The sequence below is a fragment of the Dendropsophus ebraccatus genome, chromosome 12, assembly GCF_027789765.1.
Source record: "Dendropsophus ebraccatus isolate aDenEbr1 chromosome 12, aDenEbr1.pat, whole genome shotgun sequence".
Lineage (NCBI taxonomy): Eukaryota > Metazoa > Chordata > Amphibia > Anura > Hylidae > Dendropsophus > Dendropsophus ebraccatus.
Window position 1 is genome coordinate 73,852,532 of NC_091465.1, and position 24,276 is coordinate 73,876,807.

At 40.6% G+C, this 24,276-nt stretch overlaps 1 protein-coding gene across 1 annotated transcript; it reads right to left on the bottom strand.

Annotated features, from left to right (window-relative positions):
• Positions 1–4,352: 4,352 nt before the first annotated feature.
• LOC138768755 (pregnancy-specific beta-1-glycoprotein 5-like) lies at positions 4,353–20,022 on the bottom strand. Its single transcript, XM_069946710.1, has 8 exons — positions 19,926–20,022; positions 19,462–19,818; positions 16,772–17,038; positions 14,075–14,335; positions 11,224–11,328; positions 7,587–7,663; positions 4,943–4,987; positions 4,353–4,685 (listed from the first exon to the last, which is right to left on the bottom strand). Exons 1-7 carry the CDS (start codon positions 20,020–20,022, stop codon positions 4,970–4,972), a joined length of 1,182 nt encoding a protein of 393 aa, XP_069802811.1. The 3' UTR covers positions 4,353–4,685; positions 4,943–4,969.
• Between the last annotated feature and the right edge of the window lie 4,254 nt (positions 20,023–24,276).

The following is a 24,276-nucleotide window of genomic DNA, read 5'->3' on the forward strand; positions in this document are numbered from 1 at the left end:
TTTGTTCAAGAACTATGAGAGCTAGTTTGCATTTCCTCAATGGAGCAGCAATGGTCTGTAAATCTCCATATGCCTTTATGACAAACTCTCCTTAATGAGAGCTAGTACCCCTTTGAACCACTTCGATAGACCTCTTCACTAGCCAGCCAACAGCCTGCTTTGCACTGAAGAGGGGCAACAACCCTGAAACAACTGCCTGGAGATTGAAAATATTTCCTTTTGGAGATTGTTTGACTTGGCATAAAATCCCCAGTCAATGTTGTAGGGACATCTCTTTGCTCAAGAGGTGTTAGAGCTATTTTGCTTATCCCTTCTTCCTTTGATGAGAACAACAAACTCTTGAAGATCTGTTCTTCTCACCAAGCTGCAGTCTGGGGGCTGCTCCCTCCCTCTGTGCGGTGTGAAGGTCCATCATACTCTCACTGACTTCACAGTCTCCTTGCTCTCCTCTGCTGTTGGTGCAGAAGAGGAGAGGGAGGGGTGATAGAACATGTGCGGTGTCCTACAACGGGTGTTACGTGTATGTACACCCTTCGCAAAAGTCTATACTTATTGTACTTGTGTGGTGATGAAAGTAGTACTAAAGTTCGCCACTAGATGTCACTGTATTATGTATGTCTATTTGGAAGCCGCAGAGCTGAAGGATGTAAAGGGTTATTGTTTCTCTGTTTGTCACCTGAATCTATAGTCCAGTAGGAGTCTTGTTCTCTTCTTTCCTATCACCTCTGTTATTGTTTCTTCTTTTGCACTCTTCACTCACTCACAGCGCACTTTACATGCTGGGAGGAAGTAAGTCACATGGGTGGAGAAGGAGCATAGGTCTTTTCGTGTTGGAGGAATTGTGGAGAAAGGACACAAGCCAGATAGCTCCCCACAGTGTTCCTATCTGGGCCCTGGCCCTCTGCCAGATCCCCGTACCTCAGTTCAGTCTTAGTCAGAACCCTGTGTGGGAAGGACACAAGACAGCACACCTCTCACAACTTTCCTACAAGTAACGCTACACAGCACTATGGACTGTTAAAACCTCTTAGGAGAGGACAAGCCAGAGACAACCTCAACCCGCGCAGAGGACAAGGAGAAGTCACAGAGCAGGACAGTATCCACAAAACAGCCAAAGAGCTAGGAACTGATCCGGACAGAGCAAAGTTGAAGTAAGCCTATGAATTCTGTCTCGCAACGAGGGTGTCAGCAGACAACACTCAGCATTCCACTCATTCCAGGTTACAAGGTCTTGGGCCTGTGTCACCCATTAGGAAGGTTCAGCTGAGTCTAGTGGGCATAAGGTGGTGTGAAGACTAACTCAAAGTCAACACACTGGCACAGGTGTTCTTCTTCTTCTTTTTCTTCTTCTAAGTATTCTACCTTATCCTCCAACATCCCGGCAGAGCACAGTACTACATGGGTTGAGACTCTCACGGCATCCTCTTCTCTACTACTCTGCTTCTTTGTACCACTCAGCACTACTCAGTTAACGCAACTATATCCTATGTTGTACTTTCACTATAGATCAAGTTGCTATACTGTCAAGCATTTATTTGGAACTATTGTCAAGTGTGTTCTCCAGTGCTTTATCCAGAGAAACCTCATGCTCTCGACTCTGTATTATCTGCGGCACATTTGCAATTAGTAAACCAGCCTTTTGTCTTCCACAGCGGTGAATAAGAGAGGAAAAGGATGCTGGTGCACTTTCCCCAAATGTTGGCTATGGAAGAGTTAATTTACATAGGCAGCTTACTCATGGCATAGGGGCTTAGCTATCTGCTCCAAGGTTTTTTCATCATTTGATGAGTGGATCACACTGTCCTCTGTGTTATATGAGGTGAGGGAGTTTCCTATTTTTGCGCATTCAGAGATATCTTCATGCCGCAGCAGCCATGTTTTGAACTGCAGGGCAAGGTATCCCTCTTTTTATGCCTTTATATTTACCTTATAACATGTGTTTATATTCTTTTATTATTTTTCTATGCACTATGCTTGAGGAAGTGGATAGGAAACATGGGGATTTGTCGACCCCATTCACTATTATCCCCATTTATTTACTGGTGATATTCTATCCTGTCCCTATTTTTCATGCTTTGTATTTTTTGGTTTATTTTGTTGCATCTACATTGTATAGTACTATATCGATTTTGACACATATTTGCATTTTGCATTAGCATTTGCATTTTATGGCTATGTTCATACTACGTATGTGACCGGCCGTCCCGTGACCCTGGCCGGGTCCCGGAACGGCCTGTCTCTGGCCAGATCATCTCGGCCGGTACTTAAGTACCGGCCACATGATCTTTCCGGCCCAAGAGCTCTGCATGCGCCCGCATCAGAGCTTCCCATAGCACACAGTGAAGCGAGCGTATGCTGTGGAAAAGGCGTGGATTTAGTTTTTTCCTTGGAGTACACAAGGCATAAGTCCCGCTTCCCTGTTGGGCAGGCAAGGCAGAGTGAGGCAAAGCTAGGAATATTTATGTCTCCATGCCTAATTTATCATGGTTTATCAAGACAGCCATATTTTGCCCTGATTTTATGTATGTTGTATGAAACCGATACAATAACTCTTGTGCAGACTACGACTCTACAGTTTATATGGATACACTGTAACAAACTCAGCAGCTATGGAAGCAGGACAGGTTTTCAGGTTCTAGATTTAAAGGGGTTGTCCGGCGATAAAAAATTATTCACAGAATAACACACATTACAAAGTTATACAACTTTGTAATGTATGTTATGTCTGTGAATGGCCCCCTTCCCCGTGTCCCACCACCCCCACCCGTGTACCCGGAAGTGTGGTGCGCTATACATTACCTGTCACGTGCCGACCACGGTCTCCGATTCTCAGCAGTGACGTCTTCTTCGGGAGGCCGGCGGAGTGGGGGGTGGGGGGAAACACGGGGAAGGGGGCCATTCACAGACATAACATACATTACAAAGTTGTATAACTTTGTAATGTGTGTTATTCTGTGAATAATTTTTTATCGCCGGACAACCCCTTTAAGCAAAGAATGTTGGGAAGCTGAGATCACACTGTAAACTTCACTGAATTGGAAGGTACAGTACCAGAAAGTAAAATGAGACAATGCAGGCCTGTTTTTATATTTTTTTATTTTACATGGTTGTTTTATATGATAGGGATACAGCACCTAAATATAACTATGGGGCAGCCGATTACACAATGGCATTTATCAGTATGAACAATATTTAGGAATATAATATACATTACCTGCACTGGATATCTATAAAGTCTACAAAACACTTCTACGATAAATAACTAACTCAGATTTTTAGCCTTTTTTTTTTAAAGGAGATTTACGCATTAAACAATCCTATTTTTACTAACAAGGTCCCCTGAAAATAACCTAATCACATTGGCTCGGATTTATAACGCTGCACCGGGCGAATACAGGAAAATGATCTAATTTTTTTACACGAAGCACCTGCTCTGCGCAAAATTCTCTGATTATTTTAAGCCCTGTTCACCTAAAGGATGGGCAAGAAGATGTGGCAAGGAAGCGATACCTACTTCTCCTGTACCTGATTTTCAATTAGCTAAAAATCTATTATCTGCTCCAGAGTAGGCAAAAAATTTTGCACCCATCTTAGGGGCCTATTCCACGGAGCGATAATCGGCCGAATTGGAGCGCTAATTACCGTTCCGTGGAATAGAGAGAACGATCAGCCGATGATCTTGTCATCGGCTGATCCTTTATTTAGGTTCAAACCTTAAATCATTGTTCGCCACTAGCGCATCCCTGTGGTGGAATAGCGGTGCACGGTGACCGACGATTTCAAAACATCATACATTACCTGTCCAGGCTGCAGGTCTTCTCCTTCTCTCCCGGTCCCGCGCCGCAGCAGCTTCGGAGCGGGGCTGTCTAAACTGACAGACTGCTCAGCCAATCACTGGCGGGAACCACCGCGGCCAGTGATTGGCTGAGCGGTCTGTCAGTTCATACAGCCCCGCTCCGAAGCTGCTGCGGCGCGGGATCGGGAGAGAAGGAGAAGACCTGCAGCCCCGACAGGTAATGTATGAAACAAGGGCTGCAAGGACATCGGTAACGATGTCCCTGCAGCCCTAGCTAAACAATCATCGGGGCCATGGAATGGGCCCAGTAAACGAGCGCCGATCTAGCAGATCGCAGATCGTTGATTGGGCCCTGCTCGGCCCGTGGAATAGGACCCTTAGACTAGTGGGATTTACTAACTGGGTCAATGGCACATGGGTCAGTGATTTTTATTAGACAGGCATACTCGTGTAGCAGTTGGAAAAATCTGGCCCATTGTGTTTCCCCATCCCCTGCAGCACCATAGTAGAGGAAAGTGGAGGAAACAGCTTGTTATCCTATGAATAATGGAAAACGTTTTAAATTTGTGAATTTTCATTTAATTTAGATTTTAAGAAAAAGAGATTAAATCCGAGATTAAGCTTTATAAAGTCAGTGAACAGGAGCAGGGAATCTGACAGGAGTTCCTGCTCCGGCACATATATTCTGTGGTGGGGTAAGCCAACAATGTAGCGTGCCTCACTAACGTAACGTATCACAGATCATTTTTACTGTGCCTACATATAAATACTGCATTTCTAGACATGAGGGAGCTGTGAATGATGAATTATTCCACTGTAGTCGCTCATAAACAGAATCCATTTCTCCCCGTCTTCTGGTGGAATCAGGTGATTGTTGATCTCATTCACCCTGCAATAGAAGAGACGGGTTTTGTATGTGTTCCATGTGGTTTACATGTCCGATGTAATAAAACACATCATAAAATATACAGTAATTTGTGTTTTCCAGATTATAAAATGTAAATGACAATGATATATGATTCCACCATGTTCATTTACATTATTGCATTTGCCTCAAGTTCTTTGGAGCTCGTGAACTTTGATCTATCATATATAGCATATACATTATAGCTTATATACATATAGTTATACACATGGATGTGATACCTTTTCATTTACCATGTACTAAAATTATTATTCTTCTTGTTGATCCTGAAGAAGAAAATAAAAAGAAATGAAGAGGTGGGATTGATTTTAAGGGGGACGTTTATCAAGACTGGTGTCTTAAATAAAGCCCCATCCCCTATTTTTCTGGCCGGTGTATCAGTAAAGTTGTCCGGCCCTGTACCTGGCGCAGGCATTGCAAAAAATATCTTCAATTTTTCAACTTTACAAGTGTTGGATTTATTGAAAAAGCACCACTTCTGTCAATAGACTGTGTCTGTTATTGCAGAACATCATATCTGCTTAAAGGGAACGTGTCACATAAATTTTCTTTTACTGATTAGAGTCAGATACTGATAGTTGTTTCTATTTTCTGACTTAATTTTTTTTTTTTGTACATTATTATGGGAGCTTCCATATTGCCTGGGCTGTTCTTAACAGCAATTAGTGACATGCTTTACAGCAAGACTCATGGACATACAGTAAAGAGACAAAAGATGACAATAGACAGACCCTACAGACTCTGTCCCCCTGAGATGAATGTAAGACATTACTGTGTGTGCTCTGTGACCTGTGAAAAGGTCATTCCACAGGGAGCTGCTATTGTCTCCTCTATCTACTGGTGTCACATGTCGCTATAATACTGTACAGATCCTTTTACAGCAGCCTCCTCTTATCACCACAGACACACAGGAAGTCTCAGATTAGTTTTAGTCCCAGCAGTAAAGATTAAAACTGCAAGACCTTAGAATTATTTTAGAACATAGATAGAAAAATAGAAAATTAGAAAAAATGTCATCAAAATAATGTGTAACATAAAAACAAGTCATTTTCTGATGACACATTCCCTTTAAAAGGATTGTCCTGGTTTTAATATTTTCTTCACAATGGGCCCCAATTGCACTCAAATAACAAGCCAGCACTATCACACTTCTCTGATCTCATGTTGATCCCTATTGAGGCTTCCGTCAGCACCTTGATTTTTCTTTTGGAGCGGAAATCTCATAACCGCTGCAGCCAATGGACGGCCTGAGCAGTCACATGCTGTACTCTGAGCATAATGGCTGCCATGACTGAACCTGGAGCCTGGAGTATGGCATGTGACCCCAGAGGTCGCTGATTGGCTGCAGAGATCACATGTCAATCTCAACAGGACAAGAAGCAAGCCTTAACAGAGGATCACCATATGACTGAAAAAAAACCTTTAAGTGTACATGGCTGAGGTGCGATTCTAGGCTCAATTTAAAGACAAAAGCTGTGCTGTTTCTCTAAAATAAGCATACATTCCTCTAAGCTTGTATGTCCCAGTGACAGAACCTGGAAGATGAAAAAATACAAAAGCCCCCTCCATATAAAAAGCATCCTCTCCAAAAAGAAGGGCACGCCTCTGCACAACAAACATCTATAACACATATGGACGTGTATACAGGGCCATAGAAATGAAAGGGTCCGCAAATGCACACAAGTTTAACGGGTGTGTAAAAGGTGCCTTAGAGGATTCATTTTGGAGACAAATATTATTGAGTAAATAATTTACCTTTAGGGGGGGTTTACATGTACCGTAACTGCAGCGGATTTTGCACTGCGAGGTCGCAGGATTTCATGCTAATGTGAATATGTCAATGCAGGCCCCTTTAACCCGCCGCCGCCCGGAATATACATTACCTGCTCTGTGCTCCAGCTGCATCTGAGGCTCCCAGCTCCCGTCAGTTCCACTCAGCCAATCAGTGCACGGCCCTGCCGCAGTCACTGATTGGCCGGGCCGGACCCCGTGTATGCATGAATCAACCCTTAAGGGTTACTTCGGCAAAAATCTTTTAATCAACTGGTTTCAGGAACTTATATATATTTGTAATTTACTTCTATTTAAAAATCTCAAGTTTTCCCATACTTATCAGCAGCTATATGTCCTGCAGGAAGTGGTGTATTCTTCCCAGTCTGACACAGCGCTCTCTGCTGCCATCTCTGTCCAAGACAGGAACTGTCCAGAGCAGGATAGGTTTTCTATAGGGATTTGCTCCTGTTCTGGACAGTTCCTGACATGGACAAAGGTGGCAGCAGAGAGCGCTGTGTCAGACTGGAAAGAATACACCACTTCCTGCAGGACATACAGCAGCTAATACGTACTGGAAGACTGGAGATTTTCAAATAGAAGTAAATTACAAATCTTATAACTTTCGGAAACCAGTTGTTTTGAAAGAAAAAAGATTTTGTTGGATTACCCCTTTAAATGAAGAATATAAATAAAATGAAGAGAAAAAAAAATTATTTCTGTATCAGTTGTTCCCCAATTATGTTCTTCAAAATGACTTGACATTCAATTTAATGTATATGATAAATAATAATAAGAAATTAATAATAATTTATTTGTGTATATATAATAATTAATAATAATTCTATGTGTCAAAAAATAGGAATCGAGTCAGGAAAGGATTAAAGAACGAAATTAGCAAATTAAAATTGGTTTCTTTCAGAACAATGGACATATTTATTGTTCTCCCCAGAGATTTATAAGGGCCTAAGAAAAATTTGCCTTTACATCAATGTCATTATATGCAAAAAAAAAAAAAATGGAAATGTGGCTCCGGCCTAGCAGCCCTGCTCAGTGAATGGAGAGACGGTTGTACAGAGGCGGAGTGTACTGTACCTCAGCATTGTCCTGTGTATCACCAGGCACAGAATCCTGTTTCTCAGCCTCGTTGTCAGAATCTTCTGCAGATGGACCTTAAAAATGAGAAGCTGTTACTATGAGATTCATTTACAGGATATACATGCAGTTCAGATACTGTACATAGATATCAACCAATATTTAACGGTGATCTATCTCCATCCCCAATCCCCTACATATTGGGCTAGGCTGAGTATGTATCTATTACAGATAGAGGTGACTATTAGGGAAAAAGTCACTGACAGTCACTTCTGGTGGCTTATCTCCCAGAGGGCAAAAGAATTAGGTAAGCTTAAAGGGGTTTCCAGAGAAAAAAAATTCTTTCAAATCAACTGGTGTCAGAAACTTATATAGATTTTAGAGATGAGCGAGTAGCAGGGGCGTAGCTAGGGGTTCAGCCTAGGGGGGGCAAGTGAGTCTAAGTGGGCCCCCAACCAACCTTACCCATAGGGAACCTCAGCAGGTGACAAGTCTTTCTGAATAATAAAGGGAATATTCAACTTTTTTTCTTAATTCTGGAGAACCCTTTTAACCAGATTATATTTGCCTAAAAATAATAGTGGTATAGGTAATACGCTTTTAGACATTAAAAGGGGTGAGCTGGTTGTGATCATACATGTACAATCCAAGATATGTGATGAGCTGCTAGATATCCATCTCCTATCTATCTATCTATCTATCTATCTATCTATCTATCTATCTATCTATCTATCATCTATCTATCTATCCATCTCCTATCTATCTATCTATCTATCTATCTATCTATCTCCTATGTATCTATCTATCTATCTCCTATGTATCTATCTATCTATCTACCTTCTATCTATCTATCTAATTACAGGAGGAGATATGAGGACAATAATCACATGTCCTTCATGCACCAGCATCTTCTCCCGTTCTCAGCCCCTCCCCCTCATGACATCACCACAGGTCCTTCATCCACAAGAATCCTCCAGTTTCAGCCCCGCCCCCTTATGACGTCACCACAGGTCCTTCCTCATCACTCTGCAGGCTGTCTGCAAAATAAATAGCTTTTGCAGACAGCATTAAGCCTCTGAGACCTCAGTGGGCCCCTGCCAGTGTGGGCCCAGGAGCCACTGCCCCCATGCCCCCCCCCTAATTTCGCTTATGGCGAGTAGTGAAATATTTGACTTTCGAGAATTCGAATCGAATAGGCACCGAAATTCGACATTCCCATTATAGTATATGGGAAAAAAATTCTCGGCACTTGGAAATCCAAATTCGACCACTTGGAGGTCACCAAGTCCCCCATGAAACCTCCCTAAACTATGCCAACACCTCCGGAATGACACTGTGACATCAGGGGGAGCATGCCTGGGTGCACCCAACACCCCAAAATCGCAGTATAATGCCACTGTCAGCAGTTGCGGATGAAAAATATTTGCGAACGCTTTACGAATGTTTACGTCAATGTTCACACATTTCCTTCGTATTTCTTGCGCAGCGTTACATGATTCCAATGTGCGTTCGTAGAGCGTCACGTTATTTGCGCGTATCGCGCATCATGCTGTACGAACATTACTGGAACAGTATGTACGACGTGCCTTTTACTAGGCTACTGGAACAATAGCTACATGTGCTATTTACTAGGCTACTAGAACAATAGGTATCACGTGCCTTTTACTGGGCAACTGGCACAATAGGTATCACTTGCCCTTTACTGGGCACTGGCACAAAAGGACTTTTGGGTTCAGTAGTAATCCTGCCTAACCAAAACGCTACTAAAACCTATCTCTCCCTGCTGCAAGATCTCTCCCTGTCTAGGTTGAAAGCTCATCTGCGGTCGAGAGGCGGAAGTCAATTATTAAATATTCGAGGTCATGTGGTTCAACTATCTAATAAGGGTAGACGTAGTTTTCGTGCTGCGTGCGTTCTCCCAGGGTCCCTTACGGCCTCCGTGCATGGTGATTGGATTAAAAAAAGCGCCAACTGCGATGGGAGGGCTTTCGAATGTTTCCCGCGTATTCGTCACACTACTCGATTGAATACCATCTCGATCGATTTGTATTCGCTCATCTCTAATAAATTTGTAATTTACTTCTATTTAAAAATCTCAGGAGAGGAGAGGAGCAGGAGAGGTTTTCTGGATTTGCTGCTGCTCTGGACAGTTCCTGATTCGGCCAGAGATGTCAGCAGAGAGCACTGTTTCTGAATGTAAATAAAACAACACTTCCTGCAGGACATACAGCAGTTTTTAAGTATGGGAAGACTTGAGATTTTTAATTAGAAGTAAATTACAAATCTATATATTTTTCTGACACCAGTTGATTTGAAAGAAAAAAATTTTCGCTGGACAACCCCTTTAAATCCAACAGGCCTAGGACTTCCTGGCCATAGTGGTTTTGCTGTATGAAAAAAAACAAAGATCCATAGAGCACAGTTGAACAACAGAGTATAATCCATAGGCCATCACAATCACAGACAGTGTTCATGTGAAGGAGGCCAAAAGTCTATAAGCTCAGACCAAAATCCAGACTGGTCAGGCAAATACATGGTTCACAGAGTCCACATGTGTATTGACTCATAGAATCCAATGAGTCTAATACTACAGTTAGGGCCAGAAATATTTGGACAGTGACACAAGTTTTGTTATTTTAGCTGTTTACAAAAACATGTTCAGAAATACAATTATATATATAATATGGCCAATTATTTTTGAGCTACTAAAATGTGGAGTGTTTGTAAAGACATGTGTACAATTCCTACATTTTCTATCAGATATTTTTGTTCAACCCTTCAAATTAAACGTTACAATCAGCACTTGAATTCTGTTGTAGAGGTTTCATTTCAAATCAAATGCGGTGGCATGCAGAGACCAACTCGCGAAAATTTTGTCACTGTCCAAATATTTCTGGCCCTAACTGTATCTATAATTGTAAGGCTGTGTAAGGGAGTCCAATTTGTTAGCCAATCCCAACCTCTGTGATCTATTGTGTGATCTATTCTCCCATCTGCACTATTGACTGTGGGATGGCAAGAAAAGGGTATTCGACCAAGCTTCAGATGACAGCAGGATCAGACTGCACCTTGTTTGTAGTCTGTTACCATAGAGACGCGTAGGAGAATTTTAAATTTGAGACCATATGAAAAATTGTAAAAAAAAATTTCAGATGTATTTAATTTTTTAAAGCAACCAGTCACTTTTTGGCTCCATTGTGTAGTGGTAGTGATGCAAATGTGCAGCTCAACTTCCATTCAAGTGAACAGGAAAAGTAACTAGGTCATTACACAGTGTACAGAACAGAAGAACCTTAGATTAGGCTGGGTTCACACTGCGTTTTTGCAATCCGTTTTTTTCATCCGTTTTTTTGCATCGGACACAAAAACGTAGCTGACACTATTTTTGTGTCCGTAAAAAAAAAACGGATCCGTTTTGATCCGTTTTTTTACAATGGAAGTCAATGGAAAAACTGATCAAAACAGATGCACACAAATGCATCCGATTTTTTCATCAGTTTTTCATCCGTTTTTTGCAAAAAATGGATGAAAAAAACGCATTGCAAAAACGCAGGGTGAACCTAGCCTTAGATTCCAACATCTCCACTAGTGACTGGTAGGTTTATATTAGTACTGTAAGTCATGATTCATTTCTTACCACAATCCAAACCCATCTTAGGGAACATATATTTCCTGATCAGTAATAGAGCCCCAATAATAATCACAATGATGACACAGGTGGTTGTCACTCCAATGAGAGTTGCTGAAAAAAACAATGATAATTAGTAAAAAAAAAAAAAAAAAAAAAAAAAATCCTCAATCCACAAGGTGGAATCCTCAAGGGTCTGACAGCAGCTATCCTGGACACTATGATACACACAAAATGGAGATTAAGAAAGAGTCCTATTTGGATGTCATCTTATTAAAATAACAGAAGATCCTGGTAGTCAGACCCCCCTCACACATCCTAATCAGACACTTATACCCCCCGGCGTACGCCATAGACACTGCGCAGACTCTATCCCCTGCTCGCCTGATGGGCGGGCAGGAGTGGTGCAACAAGATGGGGGGGGGGCATGGCGCTTCCCCCTACACTTCATTTATTAAGGTTTATGACTGAAAACAGGTGTATAACAGGGCAAAAATGTAAATCTTCCATAGAGCAGGTGTAATTTTTGCGCAATGCCTATGCCAGGTGCAGGTCCAGCTATATTCGCTAAGAAGCCCACGTCTAGTAAATCCGGCAGGGTGAATGGGGGTGGGGCGTTATCTAAGATTAGCATACACATACGCCAGTCTTGATAAATGTCCCCCTTCCCCCATGTTATAAATAGAAGATGTGCCTATTGTGGTAAAAGCATGGCCAACCTCTCCACTTTTCTTTGGCACCAGTTTTACTCCATCTCATCCTGTGTGTGTAGAGCTGGACAAGTCAATTGCTTGTGCAATATATTAAAGTTTGGCAGTATATTGCTCTTTAGTACATTAGTACATTCTGCATTGTCAAGTATTGGGGCCCATACTTTGATCACCAGCTACCAACTTAAACAGTTCAGCACCCCTAAATTCTATGACAGAGTTCGCCCCCATCTGCTCGCCATTTGCCCAGATGCCATAATCACTATTGACCATAGACCATAGCGAACAGGGTGTTTAATAGCTAGGATGGGAGTTATCACTGATCTCGGCCACCGCTGGTAGGTAGCAGCCATAATACCCCCCCCCCCCCAGTGCTTGCTCCATATTTCCTTCCCAACATCATGATATAATAGCACATGAAATGTTGGAATGGGGTAAAATAACCTTGTTTTTATGTGTTTCATCTCATACAAATTTTAATCTTAAGTGATCAGAGTGTCACATCTACCTGAGGATGATATCAATAAAACTTATCTCTTGCTGTATTTAATGCAAATAAATATCCTATATAAACAGAAACCCTGAAATCCATATGGCGCTCCTACATGTCTAAGGCCTGTCTGTGAACCATAGCGCTCTAAGGCTTTATTCACACATTCCTGCTCAATTACTGCCCAATTGTACTATTTATGTCTCTGTATTTTACTCTCGTGGATGGGCCCTTAGATCAGTTAGTCTCCTCAGCTACAGAAGTGGACTGGGGGCGTGTACAGGGGGCGTGTACAGAGGTGTGCCTGGCTGCTGGCCAATCAGCATCTATGAATAGCAGAAGGACAATTGACATCACTTCCTGCAATTGGTCTCTTTTTTTCTTTTTACTAAAGACCAAATGGCCTTATATTTGGAACCTCGACTGCAGTTTTTTTATTTTATAGCATTATATTTTATAAAGAAAACAGGCAAAAAAAAATTACATTATTTCTTGGTAATCACAGTACCCATTTAATATATCAGTGCCTTCTGTGTTGCTGAACATTTTAATCAAAATGGAATATCTGCAAAAAAAAATTACGCTGTAATGCAGTCTGGTCAGTTTTAAAATCTGGCAGCTGACAGGGGCAGGGGAGAATTTGATCAGGAGTATAAATTTAGACTCCTGGATCTGGACATGTCACAACCCGGCTGATGGACTGGCCACTCAGCTAGTTAGTGACTAGGGTGGGACTCTGCTCCAGTCACTGATTGGCTAAGCAGCCAGTCAGTCAGCCGGGACAGGCCTTTTTCTCATCACGTCATCACAACTCATGATTGATAAATTCACCCCTGACGGCTGCCACATTTTAAAGACTCCCCCTTTAATTTCTGTAAAGCACCTAAAGGGTTTATAAACATATTTAATGCTATTTTAGAGGGTTCTATAAATGGGGTGATTGATGGGAATTTCCAACATACTGGCCCCTCAAATCCATTTCAGAATTGAACTGGTCTCTAAAAATATTTTTAAAATTGTGGTATGTTAAAAAGTAGTATGTTAAACAAATGAAGCCAACTTAAAGAAGTTATCCAGGATAAGAAAAAAATCACAGTAACTTTCTTACAAAAACAGCACCACCCCTGTCCTCAGGACTGCAAGACGGATAACAAAATTGACAGGTGTCAGTTTTGTTTAAAAGACCCATGGCCAGGCTAAGACTTGCATCCGGAATATGGGCAAGTATAAAGAGGCTAAATAAGCACCTTGTGATGTCAACTCAATAATGATTTCACATGAGCGTATTCTAAATTCTTATTATCTCTAAATTATGCGTAAAGTGAGACAGGTCGGATATAAAAAATGGGACTTAGTCCTTAAAGTGACTCTCTCAGCCCCCAACCACTTACCAAGCTTGTGGCACCACTGGATAGATATCAGTAGAAGCATTTAGAATATAGCTTTGTTGCCTGGGTCTGTGCTTATATTTTAATTAAAAACACATTTAATCTGTAAATATTATCAAGGAGGCGGGGCTTATTATTTTCTGGGCCCTAGCATCGCTACGTCTCACTTTTCTGTATGCCCGTCTCTGCATATTTAGTCAGGGGATGAAAGATTCACTTAAAGGCCAAAATTTGCTGCGTCCTAAAGGGGTTAAGATAACATAGAAACGTACCTGCCGACACATCCACAGTGACTGTATCAGTAGAATTAATTTTGGTAATTGAATTTCTGGCCTCGCAGGTGTAGGCTCCTCGGTCACTCAGTGTGACATAGTCAATTCTGAGTCTGTTTGTGTTTTGAGTCTTTAAATGTTTATTATTATGTTTCCACTGAAAGGCGGCCAATGGGAAAGATTCAGCTGTACATATTAATAGGAGGCGAGAACCATAGTTCACAGTAAGTTTGCCTCTTATTTCTGCATTGACTGGGCCATCTGTAATAATAAAACATAAGATAAGTTATCTAGGTAACAAGAAGAAAAACAACACTCTCTTGATTAAAAGGGGTTTCCAGCTTAAGTAAAGTTTAACTTGAATCTCACCTGCAGATAGCTCCTTAGTGGGCATGGGGTGCTCATCTTCTGCACTGTTCCTGTGCTGTTTATTCTGAAATCCTCTACCCATTAAGCCGTTAGAAGCACTGGTGGCGGGGCTATTGCCCTAGCACTGATCCGGCCTGCCACCCAATGATCATCAGATCATCAGTAGAGGGGATGGGCCGGATTGGTGCTTGAAGGATTTAGGGGTGCTAATAGCTTATCAGGCAGAGGAATTCAGAATAAACAGCTTGGGAACAGTGCTGAGGATGAATGTAACACATACAGTACCTTCATACCACGGGGGAGCTATCAGCAGGTTAGAGTTGTATAACCTGCTAATAGTTCCCCTTAAAGGGAACCTGTGACTGGGGGTGCGGGCACACAGCCCGCCCCAGCCCCCAGTGCAGCCCCTGGATACTTACCCTTTCCGACGAGTCCTGTTCCTGGAGCCGGTCCAGGGACAAAGATATCAGAGCCCGAAGCCGTGCGCAAGCGGCTGAGAAGAGTCCAGCGCCCATAGAGAATGAATGGAGCTGTCATTCTCTATGGGCATCGGACTCATCTCAGTGGCGCACATGCACAGCTTCGGGTTCTGATATCTTTGTCCCGGGACCGGCTCCAGGAACGGGACTTGTTGGAAAGGGTAAGTATCCCCGGTAACAGGTTCCTTAATGAATAATACACTGAATAGTTCTGCAGCTTTCTAATATACCTTGTCAGTTTTCAATCATCTAGGTGTGAGGTCTGCATACAAGTTTAGCCAATAGAACCAAAATTTGAGGGTTTGGCCCTAAATGGGTGCACTTTTAAATGGTATATACTGACGTATATTATGTTATTATAGACTATGTTGCTATAATTATTTATTTCAGACCAATTTTATTGTAAAGATGTTTATTTGATAAGTTTGTATAATAAGTTGGCTGCTGTGGTCTTTTACCACCATTTCTCATTGCCAAGTGTCTTTACTATGTATGTGGTGGAATTGGTGGTGGACATCAGCACAGGATTTACTGTCCCCAAGTAATGTGTATGGCTGGCTTTAGCTGCAAGTTTTCAGTGTACACTAACCCTGTATCAAACTACCCAGGTTGAGGGCGAATATCCCCCTGGTATCTTTCCCTCTATTACCCAGCAGCATGGCACATGTCCTACCAGCCCTTTTCTAGTGCCAACCGTACTGTCCGGGCCATATTAAAAAAAAAATAAATCTGTCCCCTAGGCTAATACATTTTACTTGACTGTGGGACTAGCTTTTTTAGGCTCACCAGAGGAAATTATTTTGAGGACCACTCTCTATCCATATTGACTCCTATGTCACATGTAAATGGAGTCGTTGTCTGCTTGAACCTATGTGACCCCTTGTTAAATCAGTGACTGATCCCTACTCTACAGTGTTAGCTAAAGCAAAAAGCTAAAAGCAAAATTAGAACAAAAATATGCTTTATTAAGTAAATATATAGTAAAATAGCTGGCAGGTTTGATGTAAGAGGATTGTCTAATGCAATAAAGCTGCCAGCTATTTTACTATATATTTGTTACTAAATACAGCATATTTTCAATCTAATGTTGCTATATTCCATTTACAATAGCAAAGCTGAAATGAAAATATGCTACAAATATATGATTTCATTAATAAATTTGCTGGCAATTAACTTTTCAGCGAACTCTATCGGTAAATTTATAAATGAAAATCAGAAATCCCAAGAACTGTTCCTCAAGCACAAGCCCTTGATAAAGTAAACACGGTCATTGACTTAAACGTTCAATTTCAGACTATTTAGTATTTAGTACGTATTGATAAGGAATTGAAATGTTGCTACCTTCAAGGACGATCTTGAAAAAAAAAAAAAAAAAGAAAGAAAATATTTAGTCCTCTAAACCCCCTATAAACTAACAATAGCATTCATAAATTGGTAGAAAGATTTATTAAAACATAAAATAAGTTTAAGGACAGGGAAGGTAGGGACAAGACACGACAGTGAGCCCTACAACTGAGCCCACCCACTGTCCCTACCTACTACCTCAAACGGTCCTAGGTAGCCATGGACAACCACGAAGGCGGTCCCTGCTCTGGTAATAGTGTAACACAGAACGAGACAAACGAACAAGCACAAAGGGAGAGTCAAACAAGCCAAAGTCCAAACCAAACGCACAACGCAGTACAAAATCAGTAAACAGTCGGATAGTCAAAGGTCAGGCGGGAGGTCAGATAACAGGTAAATCGATTAGGTACGGGGACCGCAGGAATAGACGGGGGAGATGAGATCAGGGTATGAACCTTAATAGCCTATAGTATACATATAAAGAACACTAAATTGTGTTACTTACAGGCCACTTCAATGTACAGTATGTTACTCATAAAAGAAACAGGAGGTGCCTTTGCTTCACAATAATAATATCCTGTGTATTTCCGTGTGACCCTGGGTAAGGTGAGATTGCTGATACCTTTCAATCTGGCACTTCCATTGAGGAATTTGATACCAGGTCCCATAAATGACAAAAGTGTGTAATTTTCGGCCTGACAGAAGAGGGTGAGATTGTCATTCTCCTTGGGTGTGAGGCCTGAGGCTGTGAGATTTGGGTAGGGTACTGAATCTGTAAATGAAGTAAAATGGTGAGAATTCACATTCTTAACCTCAAGTAGAGAGCCCAACCACTATAATTTTTTAAGTACATCCAAACATTATTATGTTTTGTTTAGTTTTTTGATGGAGTAAAAGCATGACTTAGGGCCCTATTACGTGGAGCGATAATCAGCCAAATTGGGCCAGTTTGGCCGATTATAGCTCTGTGTAAGAAACAACGATCAACCGATGAAACAATCAACCGATGAAACTGAGAGTTAAGTCCACTCTGCTTTTTTAACTCTTTATATGCCATTGTCAGGGCTGGCAGCAGCATTTAAACAATTTGCCTGGTGATTTAAGGGATCAGATCAGCTCCCCACAATGTGATCACGGGGAGCCCTTTACTTGGCCTCCATGGCTATCATCAATGATTTGCTTAGTATTAGCAGATCATCAATCAGTTGATTTAATGCAATAACATTTTATTGAATTGTATACCGAACCAAAAGATTTCTCGTAAAAGTCCTCTATGGGGACACAAAAATCTGAGTTTATTTCAACATAACAGGAAAAAACTTTTGACATGTCATAGATCAAAACTTTTGACATGTCTTTTTGACACATAGTATACGCTCTGGCCCGGACCCCTCGCCGCAAACAACTGACATGTGATTTTTCTGCGGCTGCTATTCAGTAAATTGCGGCCGTAGGAAACCATGTCAGTGCACACCTTGGAGCGAGCGGCTCCAGCCACTTGCTTCATAGTGTGCTGTGGGGAGTTCTGATGCGGGCGCGCACTGATGAGCCCGCATCAGAACTCTGCAGCAGGAAAGATCATCCGGCCGGTACTGCAGGGAGGATCTTTGCAGAGACCGGCCAATCCACAGCCGGTCTCTTACACCATGTGAACATGGCCTAAAAAAGGTCAGGAATTTAAAAAAATAAAAATATAAATAAAAATAAAAGTTAACCCCAACATATTTGGTGTCACTCCTAAGTGCAAATGCTTGAAGTATTAAATGTAAAAATACAATGTTTGATTTATATTCCTGTTACTACAAAAACACATGAAAATATACATATGATAGATAGATAGATAGATAGATAGATAGATAGATAGGAGATAGATAGATAGATAGATAGATAGATAGATAGATAGATAGATAGATAGGAGATAGATAGGAGATAGATAGATAGATAGATAGATAGATAGATAGATAGATAGATAGATAAGAGATAGATAGGAGATAGATAGGAGATAGATAGATAGATAGATAGATAAGAGATAGATAGATAGATAGATAGATAGATAGATAGATAGATAGATAGGAGATAGATAGATAGATAGATAGATAGATAGATAGATAGGAGATAGATAGATAGATAGATAGATAGATAGATAGATAGGAGATAGATAGATAGATAGATAGATAGATAGATAGATAGATAGGAGATAGATAGATAGATAGATAGATAGATAGATAGATAGGAGATAGATAGGAGATAGATAGATAGATAGATAGATAGATAGATAGATAGATAGATAGAAGATAAATAGATAGATAGATAGATAGATAGATAGATAGATAGATAGATAGATAGATAGGAGATAGATAGGAGATAGATAGATAGATAGGAGATAGATAGATAGATAGATAGATAAGAGATAGATAGGAGATAGATAGATAGATAGATAGATAGATAGATAGATAGATAGGAGATAGATAGATAGATAGATAGATAGATAGATAGATAGATAGATAGATAAGAGATAGATAGGAGATAGATAGATAGATAAGAGATAGATAGATAGATAGATAGATAGGAGATAGATAGATAGATAGATAGATAGATAGATAGATAGATAGATAGGAGATAGATAGATAGATAGATAGATAGATAGGAGATAGATAGATAGATAGATAGGAGATAGATAGGAGATAGATAGATAGATAGATAGATAGATAGATAGATAGATAGAAGATAAATAGATAGATAGATAGATAGATAGATAGATAGATAGGAGATAGATAGATAGATAGATAGATAGGAGATAGATAGGAGATAGATAGATAGATAGATAGGAGATAGATAGATAGATAGATAGATAGATAGATAGATAGATAGATAGATAGATAGATAGATAAGAGATAGATAGGAGATAGATAGAAAGAAGATAGATAGGAGATAGATAGATAGATAGATAGATAGATAGATAGATAGATAGATAGATAGAAGATAAATAGATAGATAGATAGATAGATAGATAGATAGATAGATAGAAGATAGATAGATAGATAGATAGATAGGAGATAGATAGATAGGAGATAGATAGATAGATAGAGATAGATAGATAGATAGATAGATAGATAGATAGATAGATAGATAGAAGATAGATAGATAGATAGATAGATAGATAGATAGATAGATAGATAGATAGATGTTACTTACTATAGACGATCAGACTAACAAAGCCCTGTTCTGCTATTTCCGATGTGTTGTATACGATCACTGAGTAATTCCCGGAATCCACGATCTGAAGATCTGAGATCTGTAATGAACCATTAGGTAAAGATGTAACCTTAGAATTATACAGAGGGGCAGAGATGTTGGTCCCATTACCAGGAAAATATGTGAGGATGTGGTTCTCTTCACTTGTATCTGGTCCTTTATACCAGGTAACAGATGTGGTTTTCTCAGTAATCCCAGGAACTTTCAGAGTGACAGATCCTCCAGTAAATGGATATGTAGGAAACTGAACAACTGTGAAATTTCCACTGATCTCATCCCATCTGAGACTGAGGAGAACTAAAAGACAAAAGTCTTGAGTCATAAAAACTTACAGTATTGAGTCTGGCCATACACATTAGATAGCTGTCGGTTGAGCATGCTTATATAGTCAACTGCTATATCACCTGATCCACCATACACATTAGATAGCTGTCGGTTGAGCATGCTTATATAGTCAACAGCTATATCTCGTGATCCACCATACATATACACAATGGGCATGTGTTTCGAAATGGGAAAGAGAGACTCATGGGGGCCCATAGACACAATAGATGGTTGACCATCCTCACCAAAGTTTTCAGATACAGTTTACATTGCTCTAATGTGTCGGTAAGCTTTCCTTACCAACATACTTTCATATTGCACATGGAGAATGAGGATGCACACGTGAATTAGACACCTACCTTTGAAAATTAACATCAAGGGGAGCTAAGTGCATGTCGATTTAGAAGTTGTATAAATCTGTATACAGTGAGCTCCCCCTAATGGTGGTTTTAAGAACACAAAATTGATGGTTATCCTTACAATTACCTCATTAAACTCCACCGGCAGCAGAATCCTTTGTGAACAATACAAGTATAAAAAAAGTGATGCTATAATTATAGTATTGTGTGTATAGGAGCCGTACCTGTTATTAGGAATCGCCTCATTGCTGATGAAGAATTGGTCTATATGATTTTCAGATAGAGGAAGTCTTATGTGAGAGAGAAGCAGTGAATTCCCCGTCCATTATGGTTATATAGGTGGTAATAAAGCTTTAAACAAATCGGTATCCTGTCTGTAACTATTCGAGCTTTATGGGGTTTTTTAACTCCTCCTTTTCCAGTGCTACATTTGCTCTCATACTCTGTGTTTCTAAAGCCCCTAAATGTCTGCAACCAGAATGTGTGCGCATAAACATTAGCATATTAGAATATGCAAAAAAAATAAAAAGGGTTCTTCAGCTTACCTCTTACAATGTGTTTTTTTTAAACAAGAAATTACAATTGTGTAAACATTTAGAGGGAGATTTATCAAACATGGTGTAAAGTGAAACTGGCCCAGTTGCCCCTAGCAGCCAATCAGATTCCACCTTTCATTCCTCACAGACTCTTTGGAAAATGAAAGGTGGAATCTGATTGGTTGCTAGGGGCAACTGAGCCAGTTTCACTTTACACCATGTTTGATAAATCTCCCCCTTAGGTTGTATGTATCATTTGGCAGAATATTTATCATTGGTCCTTGAGCAAAATGTATCAAATTTTAAACTTTTTTTTTTTTGGGGGGGGGGGGGGTATGGCTACACCAGGGTCTGACTGCTGCACAGTTATTTTTGTGCAATGCCCCTGATGAACTTAGCAGAATGCTAACCAGGGGCGTAACTAGAATAACCAGCTGACCACCAAGCTGTGAAGTGTAGTCCTAAACTTATGTTACAAAAAAAAATTATATATATATATCATTATAGCACCAGTATATAAGGAGAAAAAGTTATTACTATATTTAGCATCGTCACAATAGTTGTAGGTGATATCATATGTTTTACTTTTTTAAATAAAAGTATAAATTTCCCACATATTAAAGTCAGAAATTTGTAAATGACTTCTATTTGAACATCTGAAATCTTCCAGTACTTATTAGCTGTTGTATGCCCTGCAGGAAGTGATGTATTCTTTTCATTTTGACACAGTGCTCTCTGCTGCCACCTCTGTCCATGTCAGGAACTGTCCAGAGCAGGAGAGGTTTTCTATGGGGATTTGCTACTGCTCTGGATAGTTCCTGACATGGACAGAGGTGGCAGCAGAGAGCACTGTGTCAGACTGGGAAGAATACACCACTTCCTGCAGGACATACAGCAGCTATTAAGTAATGTGAGACTTTCTAGTACTGAAATATATATATATATATACATATACACTACCGTTCAAAAGTTTGGGGTCACATTGAAATGTCCTTATTTTTGAAGGAAAAGCACTGTACTTTTCAATGAAGATAACTTTAAACTAGTCCTAACTTTAAACAAATACAGTCTATACATTGCTAATGTGGTAAATGACTATTCTAGCTGCAAATGTCTGGTTTTTGGTGCAATATCTACATAGGTGTATAGAGGCCCATTTCGAGCAACTATCACTCCAGTGTTCTAATGGTACAATGTGTTTGCTCATTGGCTCAGAAGGCTAATTGATGATTAGAAAACCCTTGTGCAATCATGTTCACACATCTGAAAACAGTCTAGCTCGTTACAGAAGCTACAAAACTGACCTTCCTTTGAGCAGATTGTGTTTCTGGAGCATCACATTTGTGGGGTCAATTAAACGCTCAAAATGGCCAGAAAAAGAGAACTTTCATCTGAAACTCCACAGTCTATTCTTGTTCTTAGAAATAAAGGGTATTCCATGCGAGAAATTGCTAAGAAATTGAAGATTTCCTACAACAGTGTGTACTACTCCCTTCAGAGGACAGCACAAACAGGCTCTAACCAGAGTAGAAAAAGAAGTGGGAGGCCGTGTTGCACAACTAAGCAAGAAGATAAGCACATTAGAGTCTCTAGTTTGAGAAACAGACGCCTCACAGGTCCCCAACTGGCATCTTCATTAAATAGTACCCGCAAAACACCAGTGTCAACATCTACAGTGAAGAGGCGGCTGCAGGATTTTGGGCTTCAGGGCAGAGTGGTAAAGAAAAAGCCATATCTGAGACTGGCCAATAAAAGAAAAAGATTAAGATGGACAAAAGAACACAGACATTGGACAGAGGAAGACTAGAAAAAAGTGTTGTGGACGGATGAATCCAAGTTTGAGGTGTTTGGATCACATAGAAGAACGTTTGTGAGACGCAGAACAAATGAAAAGATGCTGGAAGAATGCCTGACGCCATCTGTTAAGCATGGTGGAGGTAATGTGATGGTCTGGGGTTGCTTTGGTGCTGGTAAGGTGGGAGATTTGTACAGGGTAAAATGGATTCTGAATAAGGAAGGCCATCACTCTGCACCGCCATGCCATACCCAGTGGACAGCGCTTGATTGGAGCCAATTTCATCCTACAACAGGACAATGACCCTAAACACACCTCCAAATTGTGCAAGAACTATTTACAGCAGAAGCAGGAAGCTGGTATTCTATCATAGGTAATGGAGTGGCCAGCGCAGTCACCAGATCTGAACCCTATTGAGCTGTTGTGGGAGCAGCTGGACCGTATGGTACGCCAGAAGTGCCCATCCAACCAATCCAACTTGTGGGAACTGCTTCTAGAAGCGCGGGGTGCAATTTCTTCAGCTTACCTCAACAGATTAATAGCTAGAATGCCAAAGGTGTGCAATGCTGGAATTGCTGCAAAAGGAGGATTCTATGACGAAAGCAAAGTGTGATGTAAAAACAATGTTATTTCAAATACAAATCATTATTTCTAACCTCGTCAATGTCTTGACTCTATTTTCTATTCATTTCACAACGTATGGTGGTGAAGAAGTGTGACTTTTCATGGAAAACACAAAATTGTTTGGGTGACCCCAAACTTTTGAACGGTAGTGTATATAGTAAAACCTCTATGAGCCAACCACCCAATTTTGCACAAAACAATGGTCTTTTATGGGGGTGGTCTGGTCAAAGAACAAAGTATAGGAAATGCAGAATTAAGAGTCTAATTAAAGAAGGAACATGTACAGCATACATATGTACATAAATAATGGTGAAAGAGCTCACAGTCACATATTTTATCATGTGTTTAATATTAACTTTTTGTACATCCCTACATATGGGAAGTATTGCCCAGCTGTAAAACTATTCTTGGAACTGAATATAGTATAACATATGTACAGTATCAGCTCTTTACACCATTCTATTACTTCACTGGTATCAGCTCTTTACACCATTCTATTATATCACTAGTATCAGAAGCTCTATACACCATTCTATTGCATCATTTGGATCAGCTGTATACACCATTATATTACATAACTTGTAATAGCCGTGTACACTATTCTATTACATCACTAATATCAAGATCTATACACCATTCTATTACAGTACATCACTTGTATCAGTTGCCAGTGGCAAGGAAGAGAGGGGAGGGGGCAGGAATTGCAGCTGTGCACTCTTCCAATCCTCCCCTCTCGCCCTGTCAGCCTCCCCTCTCTTCCTGTCCTCTCCTTTCTCCCCGTCTTCCTCCATAGGCAGCTAGAACACCAGACCTTCTTTGTCCATGGCTACCCTTAGGACTCTGTGATAACATCACAATGGCTCCAGTCCTGAAAAGCTGGGACCCACCAGGGATGACAAAGGCAAAGCTTCTCTGTGCCTGTGTCATCCAGAGGACACTAATTTCCAGAGAAGGAGGGGGGGCAGTCTGGGGGGTCCCGGTGGCTGCTGAAGCTGCTCCCCTTTTGCTTCTGGTCTTTTTATGGGGGTTTTCAGCTACAAAATCTGCACAAAAAAGTTGTCTTAGGTCAGATAAGGGTGTGGTCTTATCCATAGGATATAATTGGTTAAAAAAAATC

What these genes read in the sequence shown, in the direction of transcription:
- LOC138768755 (XM_069946710.1), bottom strand. Translation starts at nt 20,022, where the DNA reads ATGCCCATTGTGTATATGTATGGTGGATCACGAGATATAGCTGTTGAC. An exon ending in TGTTAGTCTGATCGTCTATA is followed by an intron (nt 17,039 to 19,461) that starts GTAAGTAACATC and finishes CTTCATTTACAG; the next exon opens with ATTCAGTACCCTACCCAAAT. An exon ending in CACTGTGGATGTGTCGGCAG is followed by an intron (nt 11,329 to 14,074) that starts GTACGTTTCTAT and finishes TGTTTTTTTCAG; the next exon opens with CAACTCTCATTGGAGTGACA.